The sequence below is a fragment of the Thamnophis sirtalis genome, unplaced genomic scaffold, assembly GCF_051295495.1.
Source record: "Thamnophis sirtalis isolate CommonGarterSnake01/CBP01778 unplaced genomic scaffold, rThaSir2_p1.2 scaffold_9, whole genome shotgun sequence".
NCBI classification, from domain to species: Eukaryota; Metazoa; Chordata; class Lepidosauria; order Squamata; family Natricidae; genus Thamnophis; species Thamnophis sirtalis.
In genome coordinates, this window is record NW_028261389.1 from 1368581 (window position 1) to 1393458 (window position 24878).

At 52.5% G+C, this 24878-nt stretch overlaps 1 protein-coding gene across 1 annotated transcript; it reads right to left on the reverse strand.

The window, feature by feature from the left end:
• Positions 1-989: 989 nt before the first annotated feature.
• LMF2 (lipase maturation factor 2) lies at positions 990-24762 on the reverse strand. Its single transcript, XM_087722622.1, has 14 exons — positions 24612-24762; positions 19135-19388; positions 17919-17947; positions 15656-15852; positions 13902-14080; positions 13321-13459; positions 12493-12618; positions 11193-11298; positions 9360-9456; positions 8181-8363; positions 4368-4536; positions 3091-3202; positions 2715-2823; positions 990-2055 (listed from the first exon to the last, which is right to left on the reverse strand). Exons 1-14 carry the CDS (start codon positions 24709-24711, stop codon positions 1705-1707), a joined length of 2151 nt encoding a protein of 716 aa, XP_087578748.1. The 5' UTR covers positions 24712-24762; the 3' UTR covers positions 990-1704.
• Between the last annotated feature and the right edge of the window lie 116 nt (positions 24763-24878).

Genomic DNA, 24878 nt, shown 5'->3' on the forward strand with positions numbered 1-24878 from the left:
TGTGAAAAACGTTCATGTCACTCTTTTCAGTGCCGCTGTGACTTTGGCCACTAAACAAACTGAGCTACCTGTACTTTGTGCCACAAGGTCAAAGGTGCGAATTCTCCAGTGCTTTTTCATGCCTTTCTAAAGTGGCTCATTTCACCCATGCTGACTCAGGAGTTTTATCTCAGTATGAATAAACTGCTGATCAAAAATTGATAGATTGAGAGCCGAGGTGGCGCAGTGGTTAGAGTGCAGCACTGCAGGCTACTTCAGCTGACTGCAGTTCTGCAGTTCGGCTGTTCAAATCTCACCGGCTCAGGGTTGACTCAGCCTTCCATCCTTCCGAGGTGGGTGAAATGAGGACCCGGATTGTTGTTGGGGGCAATATGCTGACTCTGTAAACCGCTTAGAGAGGGCTGAAAGCCCCATGAAGCGGTATATAAGTCTAACTGCTATATCAACTTTTCTGGGTTGGGCAGGGGCTCCAAGGCCTTCTGCTCACAGGATCCAAACTGTGAGATTCTTACTACAAGCAGATCCAGGAAGTCCTTGACATACGGCCAACATTTCCACGTACGTGTACACACAAACACACACACACACACACACACACACATCTGGAATGTACAGGGTTTATTTAGAAAACCGAAGCGGCCTCTTGGGTCCCGCGTGTGAGAAACGCCAACTCTGCTCCCCCAAGGCGTAAAGTGTGGAGTCTCAATGATGCAGCAAAGAGCAGCGAACATGCCCCCCCCCAAAAAAAAGGAGGAGGAGGAAGGAAGATAGAGAGGAAGGAAGGAGGGAAAGGAAGGGAAAAGGGAAGGAAGGGAGGAGGAAAGAACGGAGGAAAGGAGAGAAGGGAAGGAAAGAATGGTGGGAGAGAGGGAAGGAAGGAGAGAGGGAGGGAAAGAAGGAAGAGAGGAAGAAAAAAGAATGGAAAAAGGAAGGGAGGGGTAGAGAAAGGAGGAGGGAAAGAAAGGAGGAAAGGAGAGAATGAAAGGGAAGGAAAGAATGGCGGGAGGGATAGGGAAGGAAAGAGGGGGGAAAGAAGGAAGAGAGGAAGAAAAAGAAAAAAGGAAAAGGGAGGGAGGGGTAGAGAAAGGAGGATGGAGGGAAACAAAGGAGGAAAGGAGAGAAGGGAAGGGAGGAAGGAGGGAGGGAGGGGAAGAAGGAAGAGAGAGGAAGGATGGGGGAGGGGAAGAGAAAGGGAAGGGAGGAATGGAGGGGAGGGCCTCCCACCACCCTCTGCCGATGATCCCACCCTCCCAGGAAGGACAGACCCTTCCCTGGGGACCCCCAAAGAATCCAAAGGGACGCAACCCCTCCCCCAAACACGGGAGACCCTCGTAAGGGACCCCGGCTGCTCCCAGCTGACCAGAGAGAGCCACCTGCCCCGGGCGTCGCAGAGCGAGGAGGGGGCCACAGAGCAGGAGGCTGAGAAGAGCAAGTGGGCCCGGGGGAGGCAGCAGCCTTGCCCCTCCCTCGATGCAACAGGGAGGACCTTCAGGTGGGTGGGTGGGTGGGTTGGGGGCTTCCCCTCCCACAGCTCGCATGCGTGTGTGAGTGTGTGTTTGTGTGGCGGGAGAAGGGGAGGCAACCGAGTCCGTCGGGTGTCAAAGGCTCCCTCCCGCCCCCCGCTCATGTCCTGCCTGGCGTCTCGCAGAGGCCGGGTTTGGAGAGGGGGGGGTGTCCCAGTGCTGCCGGTCCCCCCCCCCCAACTTATTTCTTCTTCTTCGTGTTCCGCAGCCCGTTGGAGGGGGCCTCTCCGCCCGGCCGGCCCTTCTCCTCCTTTCTCCGCAGCTGCCCGTTCTTCTCTGCGCCCGGCTGGTCTCCGCCACCGCCAGGATCAGCCACCGCGTCCGCCGGCCGGCTCGGCTTCTGCTTGCCTCCCGTGGGGAGCCCTCCGGCCGGCAGACGAGCCCCCAGTCCTCGCAGGATGCCCACGGCCGCTGCGGTCAGGTAGAGGGACCAGATGACGGCCGGGCCGGTGTACGGCTGGAGCTGGACTCGAACCCGCTGCAGCAGGCTGGGCAGGAGAGCCTCCGGGGGGCGCTTGAGGGCAGGCTTGTCCTGGAAGGAGAGGGGGGGAAACTTCAGCAAGACAGGCTCCCAACCCCCCCAGGAGTTTTCGAGGGAGGGAGGGGGGAGGTCGGGGGAGCCAGCGGGGGGGAGGCTACAGGAAGTCCTCCATTTACAGCAGTTTGTTTAGTGACCGTCCAAAGAACTTATGATGCTTTCTCACACTTATGACGGTTGCAGCAGCCGCATGGATACGTGGCCGTAATTCAACCAACTCATTTTTGCAACCATGACGGTTTCCTGGGGGGGGGGAGCCCCTTTTGCCACCATTGGACGAGCGAAGCCAACGGGGAAATCAGACTCACTGAACGACCGTTTTACTAACCTAACGACTGCAATGATTTGCTTAACAACCGGGGCAAGAAAGGTCGTAAAGTGGAGCGGAACTCACTTATTTTCGCAACGAAAATTTTGGGCTCAACGGTCGTATGCCGAGGACCGCCTGTAATTTGGGGGGGGAGGGGCTGCACAACTGCAAAATTCCCCTTATTAAAATATTGATGTTGGAAATATTTTATGTCTTTAGTTTTGGCCGGTTAAACCGCCCCTCCCCCCCTTTCCTACTCCAGATGGGGCCGATGTAACCATCCACCCACCCCCCCTCCATGAAGCTGGCTGCTCCCCGCAACCACAATACCCATGCTCCTCACCTTGAGCCCGTGCTGGGCCAGCTGGGCTTCTAAGTTGGGGTCGCCCAGAAAGACCACTGGGTAGAATTCCTCCATCCATCGACGACGCCACCATTTTTGAGGGAGGGTCCTGCGGGGAGGAAACGGGGAGGGGGAGGAGTGAAGCTGGATGCACTGGCAGCCCCCCCAACTCCCTCTGATGTGGGGTGGGGGCTACAGTTCCTACCCCCCCTCCCCGGGTCTGGCTGGGGGAGCCAGGAGGCAGGGAGAATATTTCATAGCTCTAATTGGTTTGATTGGCCTTAATTGGCCTTTCCCAATGGGGGAGGGGGGGAACCATTTTCCTGGATTCAACATTTCCTCCCCCCCCCCGCATCCCCCCCTCCCATCCCCTCACCCGTCCATCTCGGCCTCCGTGAACCAGTATTTGTACAGCTGCGCCCGGATGTAGGTGGGTGGGTGGTCCCGGAAGGGGTACTTGGAGTCGTCTGCCTGTATAAGGTGGATCACTGCAGGGGAATTGGGGAGGGGGGGAAGCGGTCAGTTGGTCAGCTGGAAGAAGGAAAATTGGGGTTCCCCTGCCTTCTGCCCTCCCCTGACATCCCCCATCATCCTGGGGATGGTTGCAGGAGGCCCCCATTGGAGACCCCCCCCAGGCCCGAGGACCCCTCCTTCCCCTCCAACAGCTTTATCCAGATGTTGCCTTCCGGAAGGCAGCCCCCTCGTTCTCCAGACTGAGAAGTTGGACTGCCGTCCGTCCCATGGGCAAAGAGGCAGTGCCTGCAGGGGGTCCTCTGGGGCCCAATCCCACCGCCCTCAGCCCGCTTTCTCGGGCCATTCCCATCCCCCACTGTCCTGGGTAGCCGTCTCTGAACTGCGCTACCTTTATGGTCCAGGGGGTCTCTCTGGGACCCTGAGAACAGGGCTTGGAAGGGGGGGGGAGGAAGGAAGGAAGGAAGGAAGGAAGGAAGGAGAGGGAAGGAGGAGGGAAGAAGGAAGGGGGAGGGAAGGGGGAAAGGAGGAAAGAGAAAGGAAAGTGGGAGGGAGGGAGGAGAAACATGGAGGGAGGAAAGGTGGGGGGAAGGGAGAAGGAGAAAAAAGAAGGAAGGAAGGAGAAAGAGAGGAGAAAGAGGCAGGGAGGGAGGAGGAGAAAGGAGGAGGGAAGAAGGAAGGAAGGTGGGTGCGAGGGGGGAAAGGAGGAAGGAGAAAGAGGTAGGAGGAAGAGAGGAGGAGAAAGAAAAAGGGAAAGAGGAAAGGAGGGGGGAAGGGAGAAGGAGAAAAAAGGAGGAAGGAGGGAGGAAGGAGGGAAGGAAGGAGAGGGAAGGAGGAAGGAAGGTGGAGGGGGAAAGGAGGAAGGAGAAAGGCAAGTGGGAGGGAGGGAGGGAGGAGAAAGAAAAAGGGAGGGAGGAAAGGAGGGGGGAAGGGAGAAGGAGAAAAAAGAAGGAAGGAAGGAGAAAGAGGGAAGGAGGAGAAAGAGGCAGGGAGGAAGGAGGAGAAAGGAGGAGGGAAGAAGGAAGGAAGGCGGGTGCGAGGGGGAAAGGAGGAAGGAGAAAGAGGTAGGAGGAAGAGAGGAGGAGAAAGAAAAAGGGAGGGAGGAAAGGAGGGGGGAAGGGAGAAGGAGAAAAAAGAAGGGAGGGAAGAGAGGGAGGGGGAGGAGGGATTCCCCAGGCTCACCTTCCTTCTTGCCCTGCAGGAGCCGGTGCAGGAGGCTGGGGAACCAGGGACTGTGGCTGTGGTGGCCCAGAGCAGCGAACCACATCTGCCAGTCCAGGCGGGGCTGGTGGGGGGCCACCAGGGGGGGCGGAGCGCTGACGTTGCCCGGCTTGTACATGAACTGGATCTCCTGGGGAAGCGGGGGGAGAGAGAGAGAGAGAGCCTGTTGGGCCTCAGCTGCCTAAAGGAGCCCCCATCCGGACCCCCGGGGCTCTGCCCCCCACCTTGCCAGGGGACCCTTCCCCCCGTTTCTTTCAATCGATAAACAATCTTTATCTGGCCAGTGAGCAGCAAAATCCAGAAGAAGGAAACCAAGAGAAACCAGAGTGGAGCCAACAAATACAGGATCAGGCCGACAGCTAGCAAAACAAATGGTCGAATGTGACTTCACTGCTCCGGGGGCCTCTCTGAGCTTGGCTTGTCTCCTTGCAGACGTCTCGTGACCCAGCTAGGTAACTTCATGAGGGCTAGGAGGGAGCGGGATTTGCGGACTGGAGGAGGAGGGGCAGGATTGTGGGGTCCTTGGTGCTGAGCCAACTAGGGCAGTGTTTCTCAACCTTGGCAACTTGAAGATGTCCGGACTTCAACTCCCAGAATTCCCCAGCCAGCGAATGCTGGCTGGGGAATTCTGGGAGTTGAAGTCTGGACATCTTCAAGTTGACAAGGTTGAGAAACACCGTCCTAACCACTGCTGGGGAATTCTGGGAGTTGAAGTCCGGACATCTTCAAGTTGCCAAGGTTGAAAAACACTGAACTAGGGAACATCACCAGTGATGGGAAGGGATGGGGTTTGTGGTGAGGAGGAGGAGGAAGAAGAGGAAATAATAGTGGGGGCCTGGGTGCTCTCTGAGCTCCGTGGTTTCCTTGCAGACGTTTCACAACCCAACTAGGGAACATCATCAGCGCTAGATTATTCTTTGTACACACACGGCTGTACCCCACTGTATAACACCAATGCAATTATTAAATTTGCGGATGACACGGCAGTGGTGGGGCTCATGAATAAGGACCACGAGTCTGCTTATAGGAAGGAAGAACAAGGGCTGACATGGCGATGTGAAGATAATAATCTTACACTCAACACCCCAAAAGCTAAAGAACTTATAATTGACTCCAGGAGGAAGAGAGAGGGACATTGACCACTGTACATAAATGGCGAGGAAGTGGAGAGGGTTGGTAGATTTCTGGGTGTTTATATCTCGGAGGGCCTCTCATGAAGGACCGCGAAGGCTAACGTGCTTGTGAAGAAGGCCCAGAAGAGGCTGTGCTTCCTGGGAATGCTAGGAAGATAAATCCGTGGCACGACAATACCGCGGTCCACTAAAGCGCGCCCGATTAAAGCTGCGTCGCTGACGTCATCAGCAGGGCGACAACAGCGACCGCGGAGAAAAAAGGGCGCTTTAAAAAGCGCTTTGAAAGCAAGCCGATTCACGTTAAGGTAAGGGTTAGGGTTAGGGTTAGGTTAAGGGTTAGCGTTAGGTTTAGCGTTATGTTAAGGGTTAGGTTTAGGGTTAGGTTTCGGGGGGTTAGGTTTAGGGATTATTTTTAGCTTTAGCGCTCACAGCGTGCTTTTTTCGTCGCGCTGTGATGACGTCAGGTACGCGGTTTCGTCGAGCGCGCTTTAGTCGACCGCGGTTTTGTGGTGGAACCGATAAATCTATCCCAGCATCTACTTCTGTCCTACGATTGCAGCACCATTGAGAGCGTCCTGACATACAGCATCCTGGCATGGTACGGGAGCAGCTCGGCAGCCGACAAAAACGCTCTCCAGAGAATCATTAAAACTGCCCAGAATATCACAGGGTCCCCAGCTACCAGCCCCTGGACGACATCTTCCCCTCTCGCTGTTTGAGGAAGTTGCACAACATTCTCAGACTCTTCCTATCCTGCTCACAAACTTTTACAACTGTTTCCTTCTGGCAGAAGATACAGAAGAATTAAAACTCAGGAGCCTACGTATAATTATGGCCGCAAGAATAACTTATGCACAATTTTGGAAATCCACTCCCATATCGCCAGAAGATGCCATAATTAAAAAGATCTATGAATGTGCAGAAATGGACAGAATGACGGGTTGGCTGAGGGACTGTTGTAATATAGTTCCTTGTGTAGGTGTGGGTCACCCATGGCCCAGTTCATAACAGGGCATGCAGAGCCACGCTGAACCACACAGGAGAAAACAAACTCCTAAAACTCCATCACATCCTGATAGTGCATAACATAACATCCTGAGATGTGCCCTACCAATGACGCCCAGGATTTGACCATATATAAACAGAACTTCCCTGAGCAGTAGATTAGAAATTGTACTTTTACAGGGTGTTTTTAACCACATGCTACTGCTCCTCCTGCCTTTGTCCTGTCTCAATAAAAGGGGCTCTCAGACCCCCAATCTGGGTTGCTCCATCCCGAGAAAGATTGTGTCCTGTCTTTTCTCCACATTGGCCTCATGGACGAACCACGGGAACATTACAAGGGACAAAGGAGAAACGGAACATTACCTTAGCTGGAACCTATGGTATATGTGGGTGACAAGGAGAACAGCAGGGACTTAAAATGGGGAAAGTCAAATAGCAGCTGTTAACAACGGGAACTGAAAGTGAACGTGGGTATTGTAACAGATCCCGGAATTTTGTAATGAGAAGATGCGGCTTAGAGACTAAACAATGAGGAAGGGGGGAAAAAAAGTTGGGCTGTGAATGACTGTCACCGTGGGAGGGGGGGAAGGGGGGTTGTATGCTAAAAATTGTATTTGTATGTTTTACTCTTTAAAAAAATTGTATAACCAATAAAGAGTACTTTTTAAAAAAAAGAAGAATTAAAACTCGGACCGCGCGTCTTCCGAATAGCTTTTATCCCAGAGCCATAACTGCACTCAACAATGATCTAAAGCAGTGTTTCCCAACCTTGGCGACTTTAAGTCCTGTAGACTTCAACTCCCAGAATTCCCCAGCCAGCATAGCTGGCTGGGGGATTCTGGGAGTTGAAGTCCACAGGACTTAAAGTCGCCAAGGTTGAGAAACACTGATCTAAAGGGCCACCATCAATGAGGTATTGGACAGCACGACCTGGTCTGTTGTGTGGATGCTTGGGTGGTTTAAGGGTGGGGAAAATTTTGGGGTAGGTGGGTGGGTGGGTGTGGGCGTTTGGGGATTGTTACATGTGTTGGGCCTGGTCTCTTGAGTGTTATGTGAATTTCGTTGTATGTGTAAACTGTGTAGATACGTACAATGACAATAAAGTAAAGGGATAGCAATAGCAATAGCAGTTAGACTTATATACCGCTTCATAGGGCTTTCAGCCCTCTCTAAGCGGTTTACAGAGTCAGCATATCGCCCCCACAGTCTGGGTCCTCATTTCACCCACCTCAGAAGGATGGAAGGCCGAGTCAACCTTGAGCCAGTGAGATTTGAACCGCCGAACTGCAGATAACAGTCAGCTGAAGTGGCCTGCAGTACTGCACCCTAACCACTGAGCCACCTCGGGAGGGGGTTTGTCCTCATTTATGTAATAGTACTGGTGGACATGTTTTCTCCTTGGTGATTCCTTCCTTTGGCTGTGATTTACTATTTGACTGATTTGGGGTACTTTAAGCTTTGCATTGCCTCTTTCAAATGGTGTGTAGCTGTTATTTATCTCCACGTGCCTGTTGATGGCCGACTTGTCTGAATGCCAGGCTTCCAGGAATTCTAGAGGTTTAGCTTGGGTCAAGGAGAACCAGCCCCCCGGCCTGCCCTCCCTCCCTCCCTCCAACAGCACCCTGAAGCCACTCACCGTCCACGTTTCCTTGTCATGGCTGCCTTCCAGCACCACCTCTGGCCGCCCACCCACGCCCGTCATTCGCCGGAAGAGTCCATAGGAATTGGCCAGCTGGTACTGATCCACAGCCCCAAAGGCCTGATGGATACCCGCCCACAGCTTCCCGTTGGACTCATACTCAATGTACGTGAAGGGGACCTGGGGAAGGAACAGAGAAGGCTGTGATTTGAACCCACAACGTATCCTGGAAAAAAAATCACTGGCCTAATCACTGTACCAGGAGGGCTGCTTGCCTGCCTTTTCCCCCTCTCATCTTCCTTCCCCTTTTTTCCTTTTCTTTCCTTCCTATTTTCCCCCTCATTTTCCTTCCTTTCTCCCTATTTTCCCTCTCATTTTCCTTCCTTCCTTCCCTTCTCACTTAGCAATAGCACTTATATACTGCTTTATAGCCGCCCTCTAAGCCCTTTACAGAGTCAGCCTCTTGCCCCCCCAACAATCTGGGTCCTCCTTTTACCGACCTCGGAAGGATGGAAGGCTGAGTCGACCTTGAGCCGGTCAGGATCGAACTGCTGGCAGTGGGCAGTCAGGCCTTCCACCCTGCGTTCTAACCACTGTGCCACCAGGGCTGTATATATGTTTTAAAGCAGTGTTTCTCAACCTTGGCAACTTGAAGATGTCTGGACTTCAACTCCCAGAATTCCCCAGCCAGCGAATGCTGGCTGGGGAATTCTGGGAGTTGAAGTCCAGACATCTTCAAGTTGACATGGTTGAGAAACACTGTCCTAACCACTGCTGGGGAATTCTGGGAGTTGAAGTCCGGACATCTTCAAGTTGACATGGTTGAGAAACACTGTCCTAACCACTGCTGGGGAATTCTGGGAGTTGAAGTCCGGACATCTTCAAGTTGCCAAGGTTGAGAAACACTGCTTTAAAGCAAGGCAGCATCCTTAAATATACTGATTAAGAAATCCTGGGGGTTTGCTGCCCCCCCGGGGCCACCCTGGGCTCCCCCAAGCCTTCCTCCCTTGCTATGATTCAACTCAATGTCTACGCCCCCAGAGAAGCCGAACGGCACCTGGCATGAAGCTTACTAAGGCACAGCAACCCCCCCCCCACGGCCTGAAGCCCCCAGGTATGCTCATCCTGGCCCATCTGCCCCTGCCCCCCCATCCCACCCCCCCGCAAAAGACTCACCAGGCTGATCGTGAACATCCCCAGGGCAGCCGTGGCGAAAACGGCCCACTGCACCACAGCCCAGAGCTTCCAGAAAAATCCCCGGATGCAGGCACTCCTGGGGGGGGAGGGAAAGAAAGGGGCATCAGGCAGGAAGACCCCCCAAATATTAGACGGCAGGGGATGGGTGAGGAATGGGACACATTCCTTTAACGAAGCAAAGCTGGTTCCGGGCCATTCTGGAAATTGAGAATTGAACTCCCAACTAGTTTAAAGTTGGTGAGGTTTGCAAAACACACACAGCTGAAGTGTAATAACAGTGCCAGTTCAATTGGGTGAAGGGTTTATTATTAATAATATTATTATTAAACTTGTATGCCGCCCTATTCCCGGGGGGGGGGACTCAGGGCGGCGAACAAACACATGGGGAAGGGGGCAACACAAAAACAAACGAGACAAACAGGATACAAAGAAAAATTAAAAACTACACAACAATCAACAATTCAAGTGAGGCTGGGAAGTCATCAGCCCCAGGCCTGCCGGAACAGCCAGGTCTTAGCGGCTTTTGCGGAAAGCCTGAAGGGTGGTGAGAATCCGAATCTCTACGGGGAGGTCATTCCAGAGGGCCGGAGCAGCCACAGAGAAGGCTCTCCTTTTTGTGCGAAACAGCAGAGAAAGGTCTGGGGGGGAAACTGTGGGGAGGGGGAGGGAGGGGGATCCTGGGGTGCTCTCTGAGCTTGGTTGTTCCCTTGCAGACATCTTATGACCTGACTAGGTAATATCATCAGTGCTAGAAGGCGGGGGGGAGGGGTTGCAGAGAGGAGAAGGAAACGGAGAATTGGAAAAAGGAACAAGAAAAATGAAGAGAAGAAAGGAGGAGGAGAAAAGGAGGAGGAGGAGGAGGAAGAGGAGAAAAGGAGGAGGAGGAGAAGATGAGAAGAAGGGGGGAGGAGGATGAGGAAGATGAGAAGAAGGGGGGAGGAGGATGAGGAAGATGAGAAGAAGGGGGGAGGAGGATGAGGGAGAGGAGGAGGAGGAGAAGGAGGAGGAATTTCCTGACAGTGAGAACAATTAATCAGTGGAACAGAAGTTGCCTCCAGAAGTTGTGAATGCCCCAACACTGGAAGTCTTTAAGAAGATGTTGGACAACCGTTTGTCTGAAGTGGTGTAGGGTTTCCTGCCTAGGCAGGGGGTTGGACTAGAAGACCTCCAAGGTCCCTTCCAACTCTGTTATTCTATTCTATTTTATTCTATGGAAGGAAGGAAGGAAGGAAGGAAGGAAGGAAGGAAGGAAGGAGCGAGGGAGTCAAGCTATTCTCCAAAGCACCTGAGGGCAGAACAAGAGGCAATGGATGGAAACTAATCAAGGAGAGAAGCAACTTAGAACTGAGGAGGAATTTCCTGAGAGTGAGAACAATAAATCAGTGGAACAGAAGTTGCCTCCAGAAGTTGTGAATGCTCCAACACTGGAAGTCTTTAAGAAGATGTTGGATAGCCATTTGTCTGAAACGGTATAAGGTTTCCTGCCTAGGCAGGGGTTGGACTAGAAGACCTCCAAGGTCCCTTCCAACTCTTCTATTGTATTGTATTGTATAAGAAGAGGAAGAGGAAGAAGAAGAGGAGGCCTGTGGGGTCCTTGGTGCTCTCTGAGCTCGGTTGCTTCCTTGAAGACCTTTCATAACCACACCAAGGGAACATCATCAGGACTACAAAGGAGGGGGTTTGGGAAGGACGAAGAAGAGGAATAGACATGAAGGAGAAAAACTGGTGAAGGAAGAGAAGGGAAAAAACGATGAAGAGGAGGGGATGAAGGAGAAGAACGGGGCCAGTTGAGTTATCGAACCCCCGACTCACCTGTATCCAGCTTGAAGGATCTCCCACAGCAAGGAGAGGAGCCCCAGGGCCACCAGAGGGAGGGTCACCGTCTTCAGCCACTGCGTGAACTCGTGGTAGGTGAAGGCTGGAGGGAGACCGGGGGGGGGGGGGGAGGACGGGTGAATGGGTGAGCCAAGAAAGGACCTGGACTTTCCATCTTTTTCTTTCTTCCTTCCTTCCACTCTTTCCTTCCTTCCTTCGTCTCTCCCTTTCCTTCCTTCCTTCCTCTTTCTTTCTTTCCTTCCTTCCTTCCTCTTTCTTTCCTTCCTTCCTCTCTCTCTTTCCTTCCTTCCTTTCTTTCCTTCCTTCCTCTCTCTCTTTCCTTCCTTTCTTTCTCTTTCTTTCCTTCCTTCCTCTCTCTTTCCTTCCTTCCTTGCTTTCTCTTTCCTTCCTTCCTTCCTCTCTCTCTTTCCTTCCTTCCTCTCTCTCTCTTCCTTCCTTTCTTTCTCTTTCCTTCCTTCCTTCCTCTCTCTCTTTCCTTCCTTCCCCCTCTCTCTCTTTCCTTCCTTCCTCTCTTTCCTTCCTTCCTTTCTTTCTTTCCTTCCTCTCTCTCTTTCTTTCCTTCCTTCCTCTCTCTCTTTCCTTCCTTTCTTTCTCTTTCCTTCCTTCCTTCCTCTCTTTCTTTCTTTCCTTCCTTCCTCTCTCTCTTTCCTTCCTTCCTTCCTCTCTTTCTCTTTCCTTCCTTCCTCTCTCTCTTTCCTTCCTTCCTTCCTTCCTCTCTCTCTTTCCTTCCTTCCTCTCTCTTTCCTTCCTTCTTTCCTTTCTTTCTTTCTTTCTTCCTTTCTTTCTCTCTCTCTCTCTCCTACTGTACTGCGCCCTCTCTTCCAATGGGGGAGGGCCCCTGGCCTAGTAGCCAAACAGCCCACCTTTCCTCTGCCCAGGAATTGTACCCCAGGCTCTAAAACACAAAATGGGGGGGGGAAGCTACAAGGCACCTGGGACCCCTTGAAGTCTTGCATTTCAGAGGGCGAGGCCCCCTCCCCCTTGGCGAGGATGGGGTACAAAGGGAGCAGAGTTGTTGGGGTGTGGGACAAGTCTCTCTCTCACACACACACACAGCATGGGGGGGGGGGCAGAGGGAGGAGGAAATCCTTGGCTGGGTCTGAGATTGTGAGGAGGAGGCTGAGGGGGGGGGGGTCAGGGCTGGGACCCTCCCTTGCCGAAATGGAGAAAAAGTTCACCCCACTGCAGCTGAAGGACCTCCAGCCCCCCCCCACGGTAGGACCCCCTGCTGCCCACTGAAGCCCCTCCCCCTCCCCTCCCACCCCAAAAGAAATACCTGTCTTGGATTCAAGGATTCTCTTCTCCCAGTTGATGGTCAGCCCGAAGTAACGGCTGGTCCAGAAGGTCAGGAGGCCGTAAACCGCCAGCTCTGCCAGCAGGGGGGGCAGTCGCCAGGCCCAGCCTAAGGGGCAGAAGGGGGTGAAGGTCAAGGCTTATGGGCCCCCACTGAAGAGGGGGGCTTGGGGCTAGGCTGCACCTTCCATCAAACCCATCATGCGTCTTTCAGGAGACGTAGTTGGACTGCAGCTCCCATCAACCCTTCATGCAAGTACCATCAGACCCATCATACAAGTACCATCAAACCCATCGTGCACCCCCATGAGATGCAGCTGTAGTACAGTACCCATCAACCTCTTCACGAAACCCCCATTAAACCCATCATGCACCTCCCCACGAGGAGCTGACAGGACTACAGCTCCCATCAACCCCTTCATGCAAGTACCATCAAACCTATCATGCACCTTTCAGGAGATGTAGTTGGACTACAGCTCCCATCAACCCCTTCATGCAAGTACCATCAAACCCATCATGCACTCCCCCTTGAGATGCAGCTGGAGTACAGTACCGATCAACCCCTTCACGAAACCCCCATCAAACCCATCATACAAGTACCATTAAACCCATCATGCACCTCCCCATGAGGAGCTGACAGGACTACAGCTCCCATCAGCCCCGCCACTCCAGATAGGGAGGCAGGCGGCACATAAACAGAATAACTAACGGAGGAACAGGAGAGAAATGAAAAGGAAGAGGCCCAAGGGAAGCCCCCCCCCACTTCTTCCTCCTCCTCCTGGGGGCGGGGGGGGGGTCCTGGGGGACTCACCGCCACTGGCTTTCTTCCGCCCCTGGCCCAGCCAGAGCCCCAGGTGCTCGTCGTCCAGCAGGGAGAAGCTCAGGACGACCGTCAGCAGGTTGAAGAAATTGTAGTTGCCGGTGAGGATGATGAGGGCCTGCAGGACGACCTGGAGGAGGGTCAAAACACAAGGAGTCCTCGACTTACGACCACAATGGAGCCCAGGGTTTCTGTGGCTAGGCGGGACAAAGGGGGGGGGGGCTAAATGAACATTGCGCACCTTGTTACGACATTTCTCGCCCCAGTCGTTAAGTGAATCACTGCAGTAAAGTCGGTGTGACGTTTTGCAGTCTCCCGGGAGATGGGGCTGATCCCCTTTTGCGACCAGCCGGGTTCACTTAACAACCGGGTGACTAATTTAAGAGCCACAGGGATTCACTTAACCGACGCGGCAAAACTCACTTCACAAATTTCTTTACTTAACGACATAAACTTTGGGCCCCAATGAGGTTGTAACGTTGAGGTCTGCCTGCTGTTACCCTTTCTGCCTGTTCTCCCCCCTCCCCCCCCCGGGTGCTTGCCAACCTAACCTTCCCAGCGCCCGGCCGTACCTGGCTGTAGAAGGCAAAGAGCCGGAGGCGTCGCAGCGGCACGAAGAAGAGCGGAGGGATGGCGATCTCAATCACGTAGGTGCCCACCACGCTGAGCTTCTGGAACCAGACGGGCATCTGGTGGGCAAACCAGGCGCTGGGCGTGGGGATGCACTGGGTCTCGTAGTGGTAGGTCAAGGCTGGAGAGAGAAGAGAGGGAGGGAAAGAGAGGGGGAGGGAGAGGAGAGAGGGAAAGATGGAGAGAGGGAGGGAAGAAAGAGGGAGGGACAGGAGGAGGGAGAGATGGAGGAAGAGAGGAGATGGAGAGAGAAGGAGAGAGGGAGGAAAGAGGGGGGAGAGAGATGGAGAGAGAGAGGAGATGGAGAGAGAAGGAGAGAGGGAGGAAAGAGGGGGAGAGAGAGATGAGAGAGAGAGGAGATGGAGAGAGAAGGAGAGAGGGAAGGAAAGAGGGGGAGAGAGAGAGGAGATGGAGAGAGGGAGGAAAGAGGGGGAGAGAGAGATAAGAGAGAGAGGAGATGGAGAGAGAAGGAGAGAGGGAGGAAAGAGGGGGAGAGAGAGATGAAGAGAGAGAGGAGAGAGAGAGAAGGAAAGAGGGGGAGAAAGAGATGAGGGAGAGAGGAGATGGAGAGAGGGAGGAAAGAGGGGGAGAGAGAGGAGAGGGAGAGAGAAGGAGAGAGGGAAGGAAAGAGGGGGAGAGAGAGAGGAGATGGAGAGAGGGAGGAAAGAGGGGGAGAGAGAGATAAGAGAGAGAGGAGATGGAGAGAGAAGGAGAGAGGGAGGAAAGAGGGGGAGAGAGAGATGAAGAGAGAGAGGAGAGAGAGAGAAGGAAAGAGGGGGAGAAAGAGATGAGGGAGAGAGGAGATGGAGAGAGGGAGGAAAGAGGGGGAGAGAGAGGAGAGGGAGAGAGAAGGAGAGAGGGAAGGAAAGAGGGGGAGAGAGAGAGGAGATGGAGAGAGAAGGAGAGAGGGAAGGAAAGAGGGGGAGAGAGAGAGAGATGGAGAGAGAAGGAGAGAGGGAGGAAAGAGGGGGAGAGAGAGAGGAGATGGAGAGAGAAGGAGAGAGGGAGGAAAGAGGGGAAGAGAGAGATGGAGAGAGAGAGGAGAGGGAGAGAGAAGGAGAGAAAGAGAGAGGGAGGAAGGGAGACAGAGAGGGAATATAATTAGTCCTTGACTTATGGATGAAATACAGCCCCAAATTTCTATTGCTAAGCAAATCCCTCGTTAAGCAAGTGTCCAGAGGGTGGGAATAGGGCCATTTTTCAGGCCAGTTTTGGAACATTTTTGGCCCAAAAAACACCCCGAAAATAACCTCCAAGTGTCCTGTTTTCAGGCCATTTTGGGGGCATTTTTCAGGGCCAAAAATGGCAGAAAACCATCTGTTTTTAGGCTGTTTTAGGGGCCATTTTCAGGCCAGTCTCTGGTGTGCCAGCACTCCCGAAGACCAGCTGGCGGCGGCACGTGCCGGAGAGGGTTCTGGGTGCCACCTCTGCCGCGTGTGCCATAAGTTTGCCCTCACGGCTCTAATACATCCTTTTTCTAACGTGGTGACCAAAACTGGATGCCGTGTTCCAGGTGTGGCCTTAGCAATGCATTATGAAGCGGTACCAAGACTCCACGCTTTTGATTCTAGGACTCCGCCTATACAACCAAGGCTTTTCTGGCTCCCTGACATGGAAGGGATTGCCCATTAAAATGCCAAGCTCCCTCCCACAGCCCCTGCCAATGCCCCCCCTCCCTGTCTGTTTCTGGGCTCACCTGTCAGCCCCCACCAGGTGGGGCAACGGCTGGTCAGCTTCACCACCCCGGACGCGAACATTAAACGGAAGAGCAACCAGCGCACCAGCCAAAAGGTCACCCCATCATGTGCCCGCCAGGTTGTGGAGCGCCACTTCAACAAGTGCATAGGAGCCACCAGGATGGCCAGGAAGCCCGTCTCCAGCAAAAGGCTGTCCCTGGTGGAGAAAGAGGGGGGGGGAGGTCAAAGGAGCATGGCTGTGGAGTGCCCTTCCCTTGGCAATGCTCGCGGGGGCCATGCGGCTCTCCCTGTGCTCTAGGACAGTGGTTCCCAAACTTGGCAACTTTAAGACTTGTTGGACTTCAACTCCCAGAATTCTCCAGCCAGCTCAAACTTGGCAACTTTTAAGACTTGTTGGACTTCAACTCCCAGAATTCTCCAGCCAGCTCAAACTTGGCAACTTTAAGACTTGTTGGACTTCAACTCCCAGAATTCTCCAGCCAGCTCAAACTTGGCAACTTTAAGACTTGTTGGACTTCAACTCCCAGAATTCTCCAGCCAGCTCAAACTTGGCAACTTTAAGACTTGTTGGACTTCAACTCCCAGAATTCTCCAGCCAGCTCAAACTTGGCAACTTTAAGACTTGTTGGACTTCAACTCCCAGAATTCTCCAGCCAGCTCAAACTTGGCAACTTTTAAGACTTGTTGGACTTCAACTCCCAGAATTCTCCAGCCAGCTCAAACTTGGCAACTTTTAAGACTTGTTGGACTTCAACTCCCAGAATTCTCCAGCCAGCTCAAACTTGGCAACTTTTAAGACTTGTTGGACTTCAACTCCCAGAATTCTCCAGCCAGCTCAAACTTGGCAACTTTAAGACTTGTTGGACTTCAACTCCCAGAATTCTCCAGCCAGCTCAAACTTGGCAACTTTAAGACTTGTTGGACTTCAACTCCCAGAATTCTCCAGCCAGCTCAAACTTGACAACTTTAAGACTTGTTGGACTTCAGCTCCCCAGAATTCTCCAGCCACGCTGCTGCTGGAGAATTCTGGGAGTTGAAGTCCACAAGTCTTAAAGTTGCCAAGTTTGGGAACCACTGCTCTAGGCCTTAACAATCGAGCCCAACATTTCCCGAGGTGAGGTTTGCTGCTCCATTCTGCAACCTTTACTGCCACAGTCGTTCAGTGAATCACTGCCGTGCTTTAAGTTTAGTATCAAGCAGAATGGAGCAGGGAGGGGCCTGGAGGTGTTCTAGTCCAGCCCCCTACATGTGACGGTCCAGTCTCTTCTTAAAATCCTCCAATGACGGGGCTCCCACAACATCTGGTGGCAAGCTGTTCCACTGATCAATTGTCCCCCACTGTTAGGAAGTTACTCCTTAATTCCAAGTGGCTTCTCTCCTTGATAGTTTCCAACCGTTGCTTCTTGGCCTGCCTTTTCGGGCTTTGGAGAAGAGGTGGAACCCATCTCCCTCTTCTCTGGGGCAGCCCCTCAAGTATTGGAAGACTGCTGTTGTGTACAGAATAACAGAATAGCAGAGTTGGAAGGGGACCTTGGAGGTCTTCTAGTCCAACCCTCTTCGGGAGCGGGAGACCTTATTCCCATTCTGGAGAAGCGGCTGTCCTTCTCTTCTTAACACCCCCAGCGATGCTACTGGGCTCACGTCCATCCTGATGGGAGCCAGAAATGTCTTTTGGGGGTGAAATCTCCAAAAGCTACAAGCCAAGAGGCTGGAAGTCAGATCCCCTTGATTGGGCAGAAGCCATGGGGGTAGAATAAGACCCCTTGGCTGGTCATCTCACAACAACTTATTTTAGAATAGAACAGAATACAATATAATACAATAGCAAAGTTGGAAGGGACCTTGGAGGTCTTCTAGTCCAACCCCCTGCCTAGGCAGGAAACCCTATACCGTTTCAGACATATGGCTATCCAACATCTTCTTAAAGACTTCCAGTGTTTGGGGCTTTCTCAACTTCTGGAGGCAACTTCTCTTCCACTGGTTCATTGTTTTGACTGTCAGGAAATTCCCCCTTAGTTCTAAGTTGCTTCTCCCCTTGATTAGTTTCCACCCATTGCTTCTTGTTCTACCCTCAGGTGCCTTGGAGAATAGCTTGACTCCCTCTTCTTTGGGGCAGCCCCTGAGATATTGGAAGACTACTTAACAACTGTGGCAAGAAAGTTGTAAAATGGGACAAAATTCACTGAACGCATATCTTTGGACTGGATTATGGTCGCAAGTAGAGCCCCCCCCCCCTACCTGTAGAAGCCCAGGGCCACTTACCATTGGAAGTAGAGGAACACCTGTCCCACCTGTAGAGGGGGGGGGAGAGGAAGAAAATCAAATCAGCAGGTGGACTGGCTCATCAGGTGCCTCCTACCTGAGTTCAGACTGGCTTCCTCTGACGTCAGCATTGATATCCAACCTGCTGAATCTGCCTGCAAAGGTCTCTATCTTCCACCCCAGGCACTAACTAACCACTAACCAACTAACCATTAACTCACCCCAGTGTAACCATCCCTCCCTCACTCCAGTTTGCCCTCCCACCCCTATTGGCTAGTAATTTGGGAATGGCCCACTCTGGGACGAGTCCTTTCCCCCCCACACACAACACCCCTGTAAGGTAGGCTGGGCCAAGCATGCCTAGTGGCCTCCAAGACTCCCACGGACCCCCTAGGAAAAGGGTGTGGCTTGAACCCAGGTTGCAGTGCAACACTTCCACCCCCCCAGTGGTCACTCCTGTTGGCTGGGAATTTGGGAAGGAGCTCGCTGGGGCCCCCAAAACTGGATTCAATCTTTTATGGGGTTTGAATGACTTTGTAAGAGTATTTTGCAAACTTGGCCATTCAAAGATGTATGGACTTCAAGGCCCAGAATTCCCTAGTTAGCACCTTGTAAAGTGAGGACTTCAACTCCCAGAATTCCTTCCCAGCACAGTATGGACTCCCAGAATTCCCTAGCCAGCACCTTCAAAGGGACTTCAGTTCCCAGAATCCCCCAGCCAGCACCATCAGAAGGAAGAACTTCAACTCCCAGAATTCCTTGTTAGCATTTTCGAAAGTATGAGCTTCAACTTCCCAGAATTCCCCAGCCAGTATTTAAAAAAACTATCCATTTCAACTCCCAGAGTTCCCCAGTTAGTACCTTAAGAACTGAGGACGTCAACTCCCCAAATTCCCTAGCAGGCACCTTAAAAAGGTCTCCAACTCCCAGAATTCCTTGTTAGCATTTTAGAAAGTGTGAACTTCCAACTTCCCAGAATTCCCTACGCAGCATCTTAAGCACTGTGGACTTCAACTCCCAGAATTCCCTAGCCAGGACCTGAAAAAACAATTCCTAGGTTTCCCCAGCCAGCACCATCAGAAGTGAGGACTTCAACTCCCAGAATCCCTTCTTAGCAAATTAGAAACTGTGGACTTCAACTCCCAGAATCCCCCAGGCAGCACACCTGGAGGGCATGGCAGGGCCCTCTTCCAGTGCTCCCCCCCCCCCGTCGTACCTGGTAGACGGAGAGGTACAGGCCCCAGAGGGCGAGGAAGACCAGGCTGTCCCGCAGGGGTTCCAGCACCAGGGCCCCAAAGGAGAGCAGCGTGCCCATCAGGCACAGCAGCTCCAGGCCCTGCTCCGTGTCCAGCCCCAGGTGGGGGCCCAGCCACAGCAGAGTCGGGGAGTCCCGCAGCTGCTGCCAGAAGTCTTTGCCGGTGAAACGGAGCATCTTCCGGGCGGGCAGGATGCCATCTCTTCCGTAGAGGCCTGCAGGGAGAAAGGAGAGAGAGATGCTGAAAGGGGGCATCCTGCCAACGGGTGCAATGCCACAAACACCACCCCCCCGTCACCCTAGTGCCTTCACAGGCATCAGAAGCTAATGTGTTGCAATGCAGGGAGTCCTCGCTTTATGGCAACTGGGCCCCAAATCTCTGTTTGCTAAACAAGACAGGGAACTGGTGCCTTGCAATACAAAGAGTCCTTGATTTACAACCAGCCAGCCATTGCCTGCTCCTTTCCCCCTGCCAAACACACCCAGTACCTTCACCACCACCACCCCGAATGTACACACGCCGCACCCAGCCGAAAGTCACACCGCCCTTCCCAAACTTCGCTTGTTTTCACCTCTCCGAAACCTTGAGCTAAGAATCCGGGTAAATAAACAGCTTCTGAGATTCCTCTTCCTACAGGTACTCCTCGACTTTACAACCGTTTAAAGTTACGACGGTGCTGGGGAAAAAAGGGATTTGTGGGTGTTCTCCGCACTTACAACCGTTGCTGCATCCCCACGTGATCAAAATTCAGCTGCTTGGCAACTGACTCATACGTACGACGGTGGCAGCGTCCCAGGGTCACGTGACCCCTTTTGCGAGCTTCTGGCAAGCAGAGTCAATGGGGGAAGCCAGATTCATTGAACAACTGCAGTGATTCACTTAACAACCGTGGCAAGAAAGGGCATAAAATAGGGCAAAACTCACTTAGGAAATGTCTCACATAACAGAAATGTCAATTGTGGTCGTACGTCGAGGATTACTTATACCATCCCAGACAAGTGGTTATTCAAATGCTAATCCTGGATTCATATGTGTAACATAGTATTGTAGAATCCTAGGGCTATTGGCAGTAGTAATATAGTAGTAACTGCAAGAGAGAGTCCTAGTGGACAACCGTTTAAATAGGAGCCAGCCGTGTGCAGCAGCTGCCAAAAAGGCCAACACAGTTCTAGGCTGCATCAACAGAGGGAGAGAATCAAGATCACGTGAAGGGTTAATACCACTTTACAAGGCCTTGGGAAGGCCACACTTGGAATATTTGCATCCAGTTTTGGTCACCACGATGTAGAAAAGATGTGGAGACTCTGGAAAGAGTGCAGAGAAGAGCAAGAAAGAGGATTAGGGGACTGGAGGCCAAAACGTATGAAGAACGGTTGCAGGAACTGGGCATGTCTAGTCTAGGGAAGAGAAGGACCAGGGGAGACATGAGAGCAGCCTTCTAATATTTGAGGGGCTGCCAGAAAGAAGGGGTTCACTTATTTTCCAAAGCATCGGAAGGCAAGACAAGAAACTATCAAGGAGAGAAGCAACTTAGAACTAAGGAGAAATTTCCGGAGTGTGAGCAGAATCAATCAGTGGAACAGCTGGCCTCAGGAAGATCTCAGTGCTCCAACACTGGAGGTTTTTAAGAATAGCCTGGACAGCCATTTGTCCATAATGGGGTAGGACCTCCTGTTTGAGTAGGGGTTTGGACTAGAAGACCCCCCAAGGTCCCTTCCAACATTATTATTCTGTTGAACAGAGTTCTTTATTGGCCAAGTGTGATCGGACACGGAAGGAATTTGTCTTTGGTGCAGATGCTTTCAGTATTAATAATTAGTAATTTAGTAATTTAGTAATTTAATAGATTTGTATGCCGCCCAATCCCGTAGGAGTCTGGGCGGCTTACAGAACAAGATAAAAAAAATTAAAAGTTAAAAATAGAAAGATACAATTAAAAATACAATTTTAAAACAACACACCATACAATCCGTCTAGGTGGGGCTGGACCTTGTTCAACAGCCCCAGACCTGCCGGAACAGCCAAGTATTGGTGGCTTTTCAGAAGGCCGAGAGAGTGGGAAGGGTCCGGATCTCTACGGGTAGATCGTTCCACAGGGTCGGAGCAGCTACAGAGAAGGCCCCTCCCCCGAGGGGTCGCCAGGCGGCATTGTCTGGCTGATGGACAATGACATAAAAAGACAAGATACATTCGATAGGATAGGATGGAATAGAATAGAATAGAGTTCTTTATTGACCAAGTGTGATTGGACACAGAAGGAATTTGTCTCTGTTGCAGATGATTTCAGTATACATAAAAAGACAAGATACATTCAATAGGATTAGGATTGGATGGGATGGAGTAGAGTAGAGTAGAGTAGAGTAGAGTAGAGTAGAGTAGAGTAGAGTAGAGTAGAGTAGAGTAGAGTAGAGTAGAGTAGAGTTGAGTTCGTTATTGGCCAACTGTGATTAGACACAGAAGGAATTTGTCTTTGGTGCAGATGCTTTCAGTATACATAAAAAGACAAGACACATAGGATAGGATAGGATTAGGATAGGATGGGATAGGATAGGATATAATAGAATATGTCTTTATTGGTCAAGTGTGATCGGACACAGAAGGAATTTGTCCCTGGTGCAGATGATTTCAGTATACATAAAAAGACAAGATACATTCAATAGGATTAGGATAGGATGGAATAGAGTAGAGTAGAGTAGAGTAGAGTAGAGTAGAGTAGAGTAGAGTAGAGTAGAGTAGAGTAGAGTAGGTTATTGGCCAAGTGTGATTAGACACAGAAGGAATTTGTCTCTGGTCCAGATGCTTTCAGTATACATAAAAAGACAAGATACATTGGATAGGATAGGATTAGGATAGGATGGAATAGAATAGAAGTCTTTATTGGCCAAGTGTGATTAGACACAGAAGGAATTTGTCTTTGCTGCAGATGCTTTCAGTATACATAAAAATGTATACATACATAGGATAGGATAGGATTAGGATAGGATGGAATAGGATAGGATAGGATAGAAGTCTTTATTGGCCAAGTGTGATTGGACACAGAAGGAATTTGTCTCTGGTCCAGATGCTTTCAGTATAAAGACAAGATACATTCATCACAAATCATAATGTACAACACTTAATGATAGCCATAGGGTACAAATAAGCTATCTGGAAACAATATCAACGTAAATTGTAAGGAGACGAGCAACAAAGTTACAGTCATACAGTCATAAGTGGGAAGAGATAGGAAGGAAGAGAAGACTAATAGTGATAATAATATGGCCTTAGTGAATGGTTTGACAGTGGCGAGGGAATCATTTGTTTAGCAGAGTGATGGCACTCCGGAAAAAACTGTCCTTATTTATTAAGTTTATTAAGTTTATTAATAGGCCGCCCTTTTCCCTGTGTCTAGTTATCTTGGTTTGCCCTAGAGTTGAGGGTAAAGGTTGAAACAATTTATGCCCAGGGTGTGAGGGGTCTGTACATAAACTGCTTCAACTCCTACCCTCGAAACAACGGACGCAAACTGTGACTTGAGAGCAGCCTTCCAACTGCCTCGGGGGCTGCCCCAAAGAAGACGGGGGGTCAAGCCATTCTCCAAAGCAGGACAAGAAGCAACAGATGGGAACTAAAGAAGGAGAGACGCAACCTGGAACTAAGGAGAAATTTCCTGACAATTAGAACAGTTAACCCGTGGAACAGCTTGCCACCAGAAGCTGTAGGTGCTCCAACACTGGAGATTTTCAACAACAACAAAAAAAAACACCTGGAGAACCGTTTGTCTGGGATGATATAAGTTTCCCTGCTTGGGCAGGGGGTTGGACTAGAGGATCTCTGAGGTCCCTTCCAGCTCTGTTATTGTGTTAGGGCTGGAAGGGACCTTGGGGGGTCTTCTAGTCCAACCCCCTGCCCAAGGCAGGAGACCTTATGCCATTGGTGTCCAAACTTGGGAACTTTAAAGACTTGTGGACTTCAACTCCCAGAATTCCCTTGCCAGCCGTACGGCTGGCAAGGGAATTCTGGGAGTTGAAGTCCACAAGTCTTAAAGTTCCCAAGTTTGGACACCCATGCCTTCTGTCATTGGGGACAAATGGCTGGATCAGGAAGGGCAAATCTTTTCTCCCCAGGAGGAGGAGGAAGGAAAGGCAAGGTGAGGAGGGGTGGGGTGGGCTTGAAGCGCCCACCGAAGGCTGAGACAAACAGGGGAGAGGGCCGGTGGGCCACACCAACCCCCCCGCCCTCCACGTGCGAGGCCGTCCGCACAACTGCTGCAACGCCAGTGCCACGTGGAGATCCTGGGACAGACAGGAGGAAGAAGGGGGGGGGGGGAGAGGCTAAAAAAAACACCAATCTGGGATATTGGAAAAGGGGGCGGGGCTAAAGCAGAAGGAGGGGCTGGAGAGAGCAACGTCCCAGTTCTTTCTGCAGAAAAAGGGGAGAGCCACAGCCAAGGCCACCCCCCCTCCCACTCGCATTTGGTTTCTCCCAGGGGCCACTGATAAAAGGAGTAAAGGGGGGGGTCCCAAGCAGGAGAGGCTCTTGATGGATCCCCAAATTTAAAGTCTCTAAAGCCCCCCCCAAGTGAGGGGGGGGGCTTTAGAGACTTTAAAGCTTTAGAGACTCTAAAGCCCCCCCCCCCCAAGCCCTGTGAAGCCCACCCAACCAAGACTTGGCTTCAATCCAGGTTTTATTGGGGAGGGGGGTCAAGGAGATATGGGAGGTTGTGAGGCAAGGAGAAGTGGGGGGTTTGGGGCAAGGAGATGTGGGGGGGGGGCAAGGAGAGGATGGTAAGGAAAATGCTCGCCCCTCTCGATCCAGGGAAGTCTGAGACCTGGGTCAGAAGGGCACGTGAGGACACGGGAGGGGCGCCCCATTCAAACGCGGCCCAAACGGCCAGAAGACCCTCGCGCCCCTCCACATTCCTCCCTGCCCGGCCCAAGAGTCCCCCCCTTTCCTGCCAGCAATCAGGACCCCCCCCCTCGGCCCCCTCCCCACAGCCAAGCCGGAGGAGAGCGACCCTCGGCCAGGGCGCCGGCCACTTCCAAGCCCTCACCCGGGACTTGCCCGCTGCAAAGCCCCCCCTCCCCTCCTGGACGGCCACAACCGGACCCAGAGGCGGCCGGAGCCCCGCAAAGAAAAGAGGGCGGAGGAGAAACCCCGTCGGGGCCGCCAGCGGAGGAGCCGTTGCAGGCAGAGCCAGCGGGACGCGTGTCAGCCTCGCAGCCGGTCGTGGGAAGCGGCCCCCAGGCAGCTCCGGGGGACAGAAGGAGCCGAGAGGGCTCGGAAAGTCACTAAGCGGAACACAGCCCCCCCCACGGGATTCTCCCTTCCCCGGACGTCCCTGTGCAAGGACTTGGCTCCTGCTTGGGAAGGGCGAGGGCGCCGCGGGGCATGTGCAAAGCGCCCTCCTTCTCTTTGCGCGCCGCCCGGCTCCACCCTTCTCCCGCCGCAGGCTCACCGGGCAGCTGGACGTAAAGCGAGGCGAAGGCGGCCAGGAAGGCGGCGGCCAAGCCGCGCAGGAAGAGCTGCCGGGCCAAGCGAGACGCCTCCGAGCCCATCGCCGCTTCTTCTTCTTCTCCTCCTCCTCCGCTCCTCCCCTCCCTCCTTCGCGCGCGAGACGCTCGCCTGGCTACAATGTAGCCAAAGGGGGCAGGGCGGACGGCGCGCGACGTCGCCAGCGTCGCCCGCGAGAAGGGCGGACGGCGCGTGACGTCACCGCGCCGCC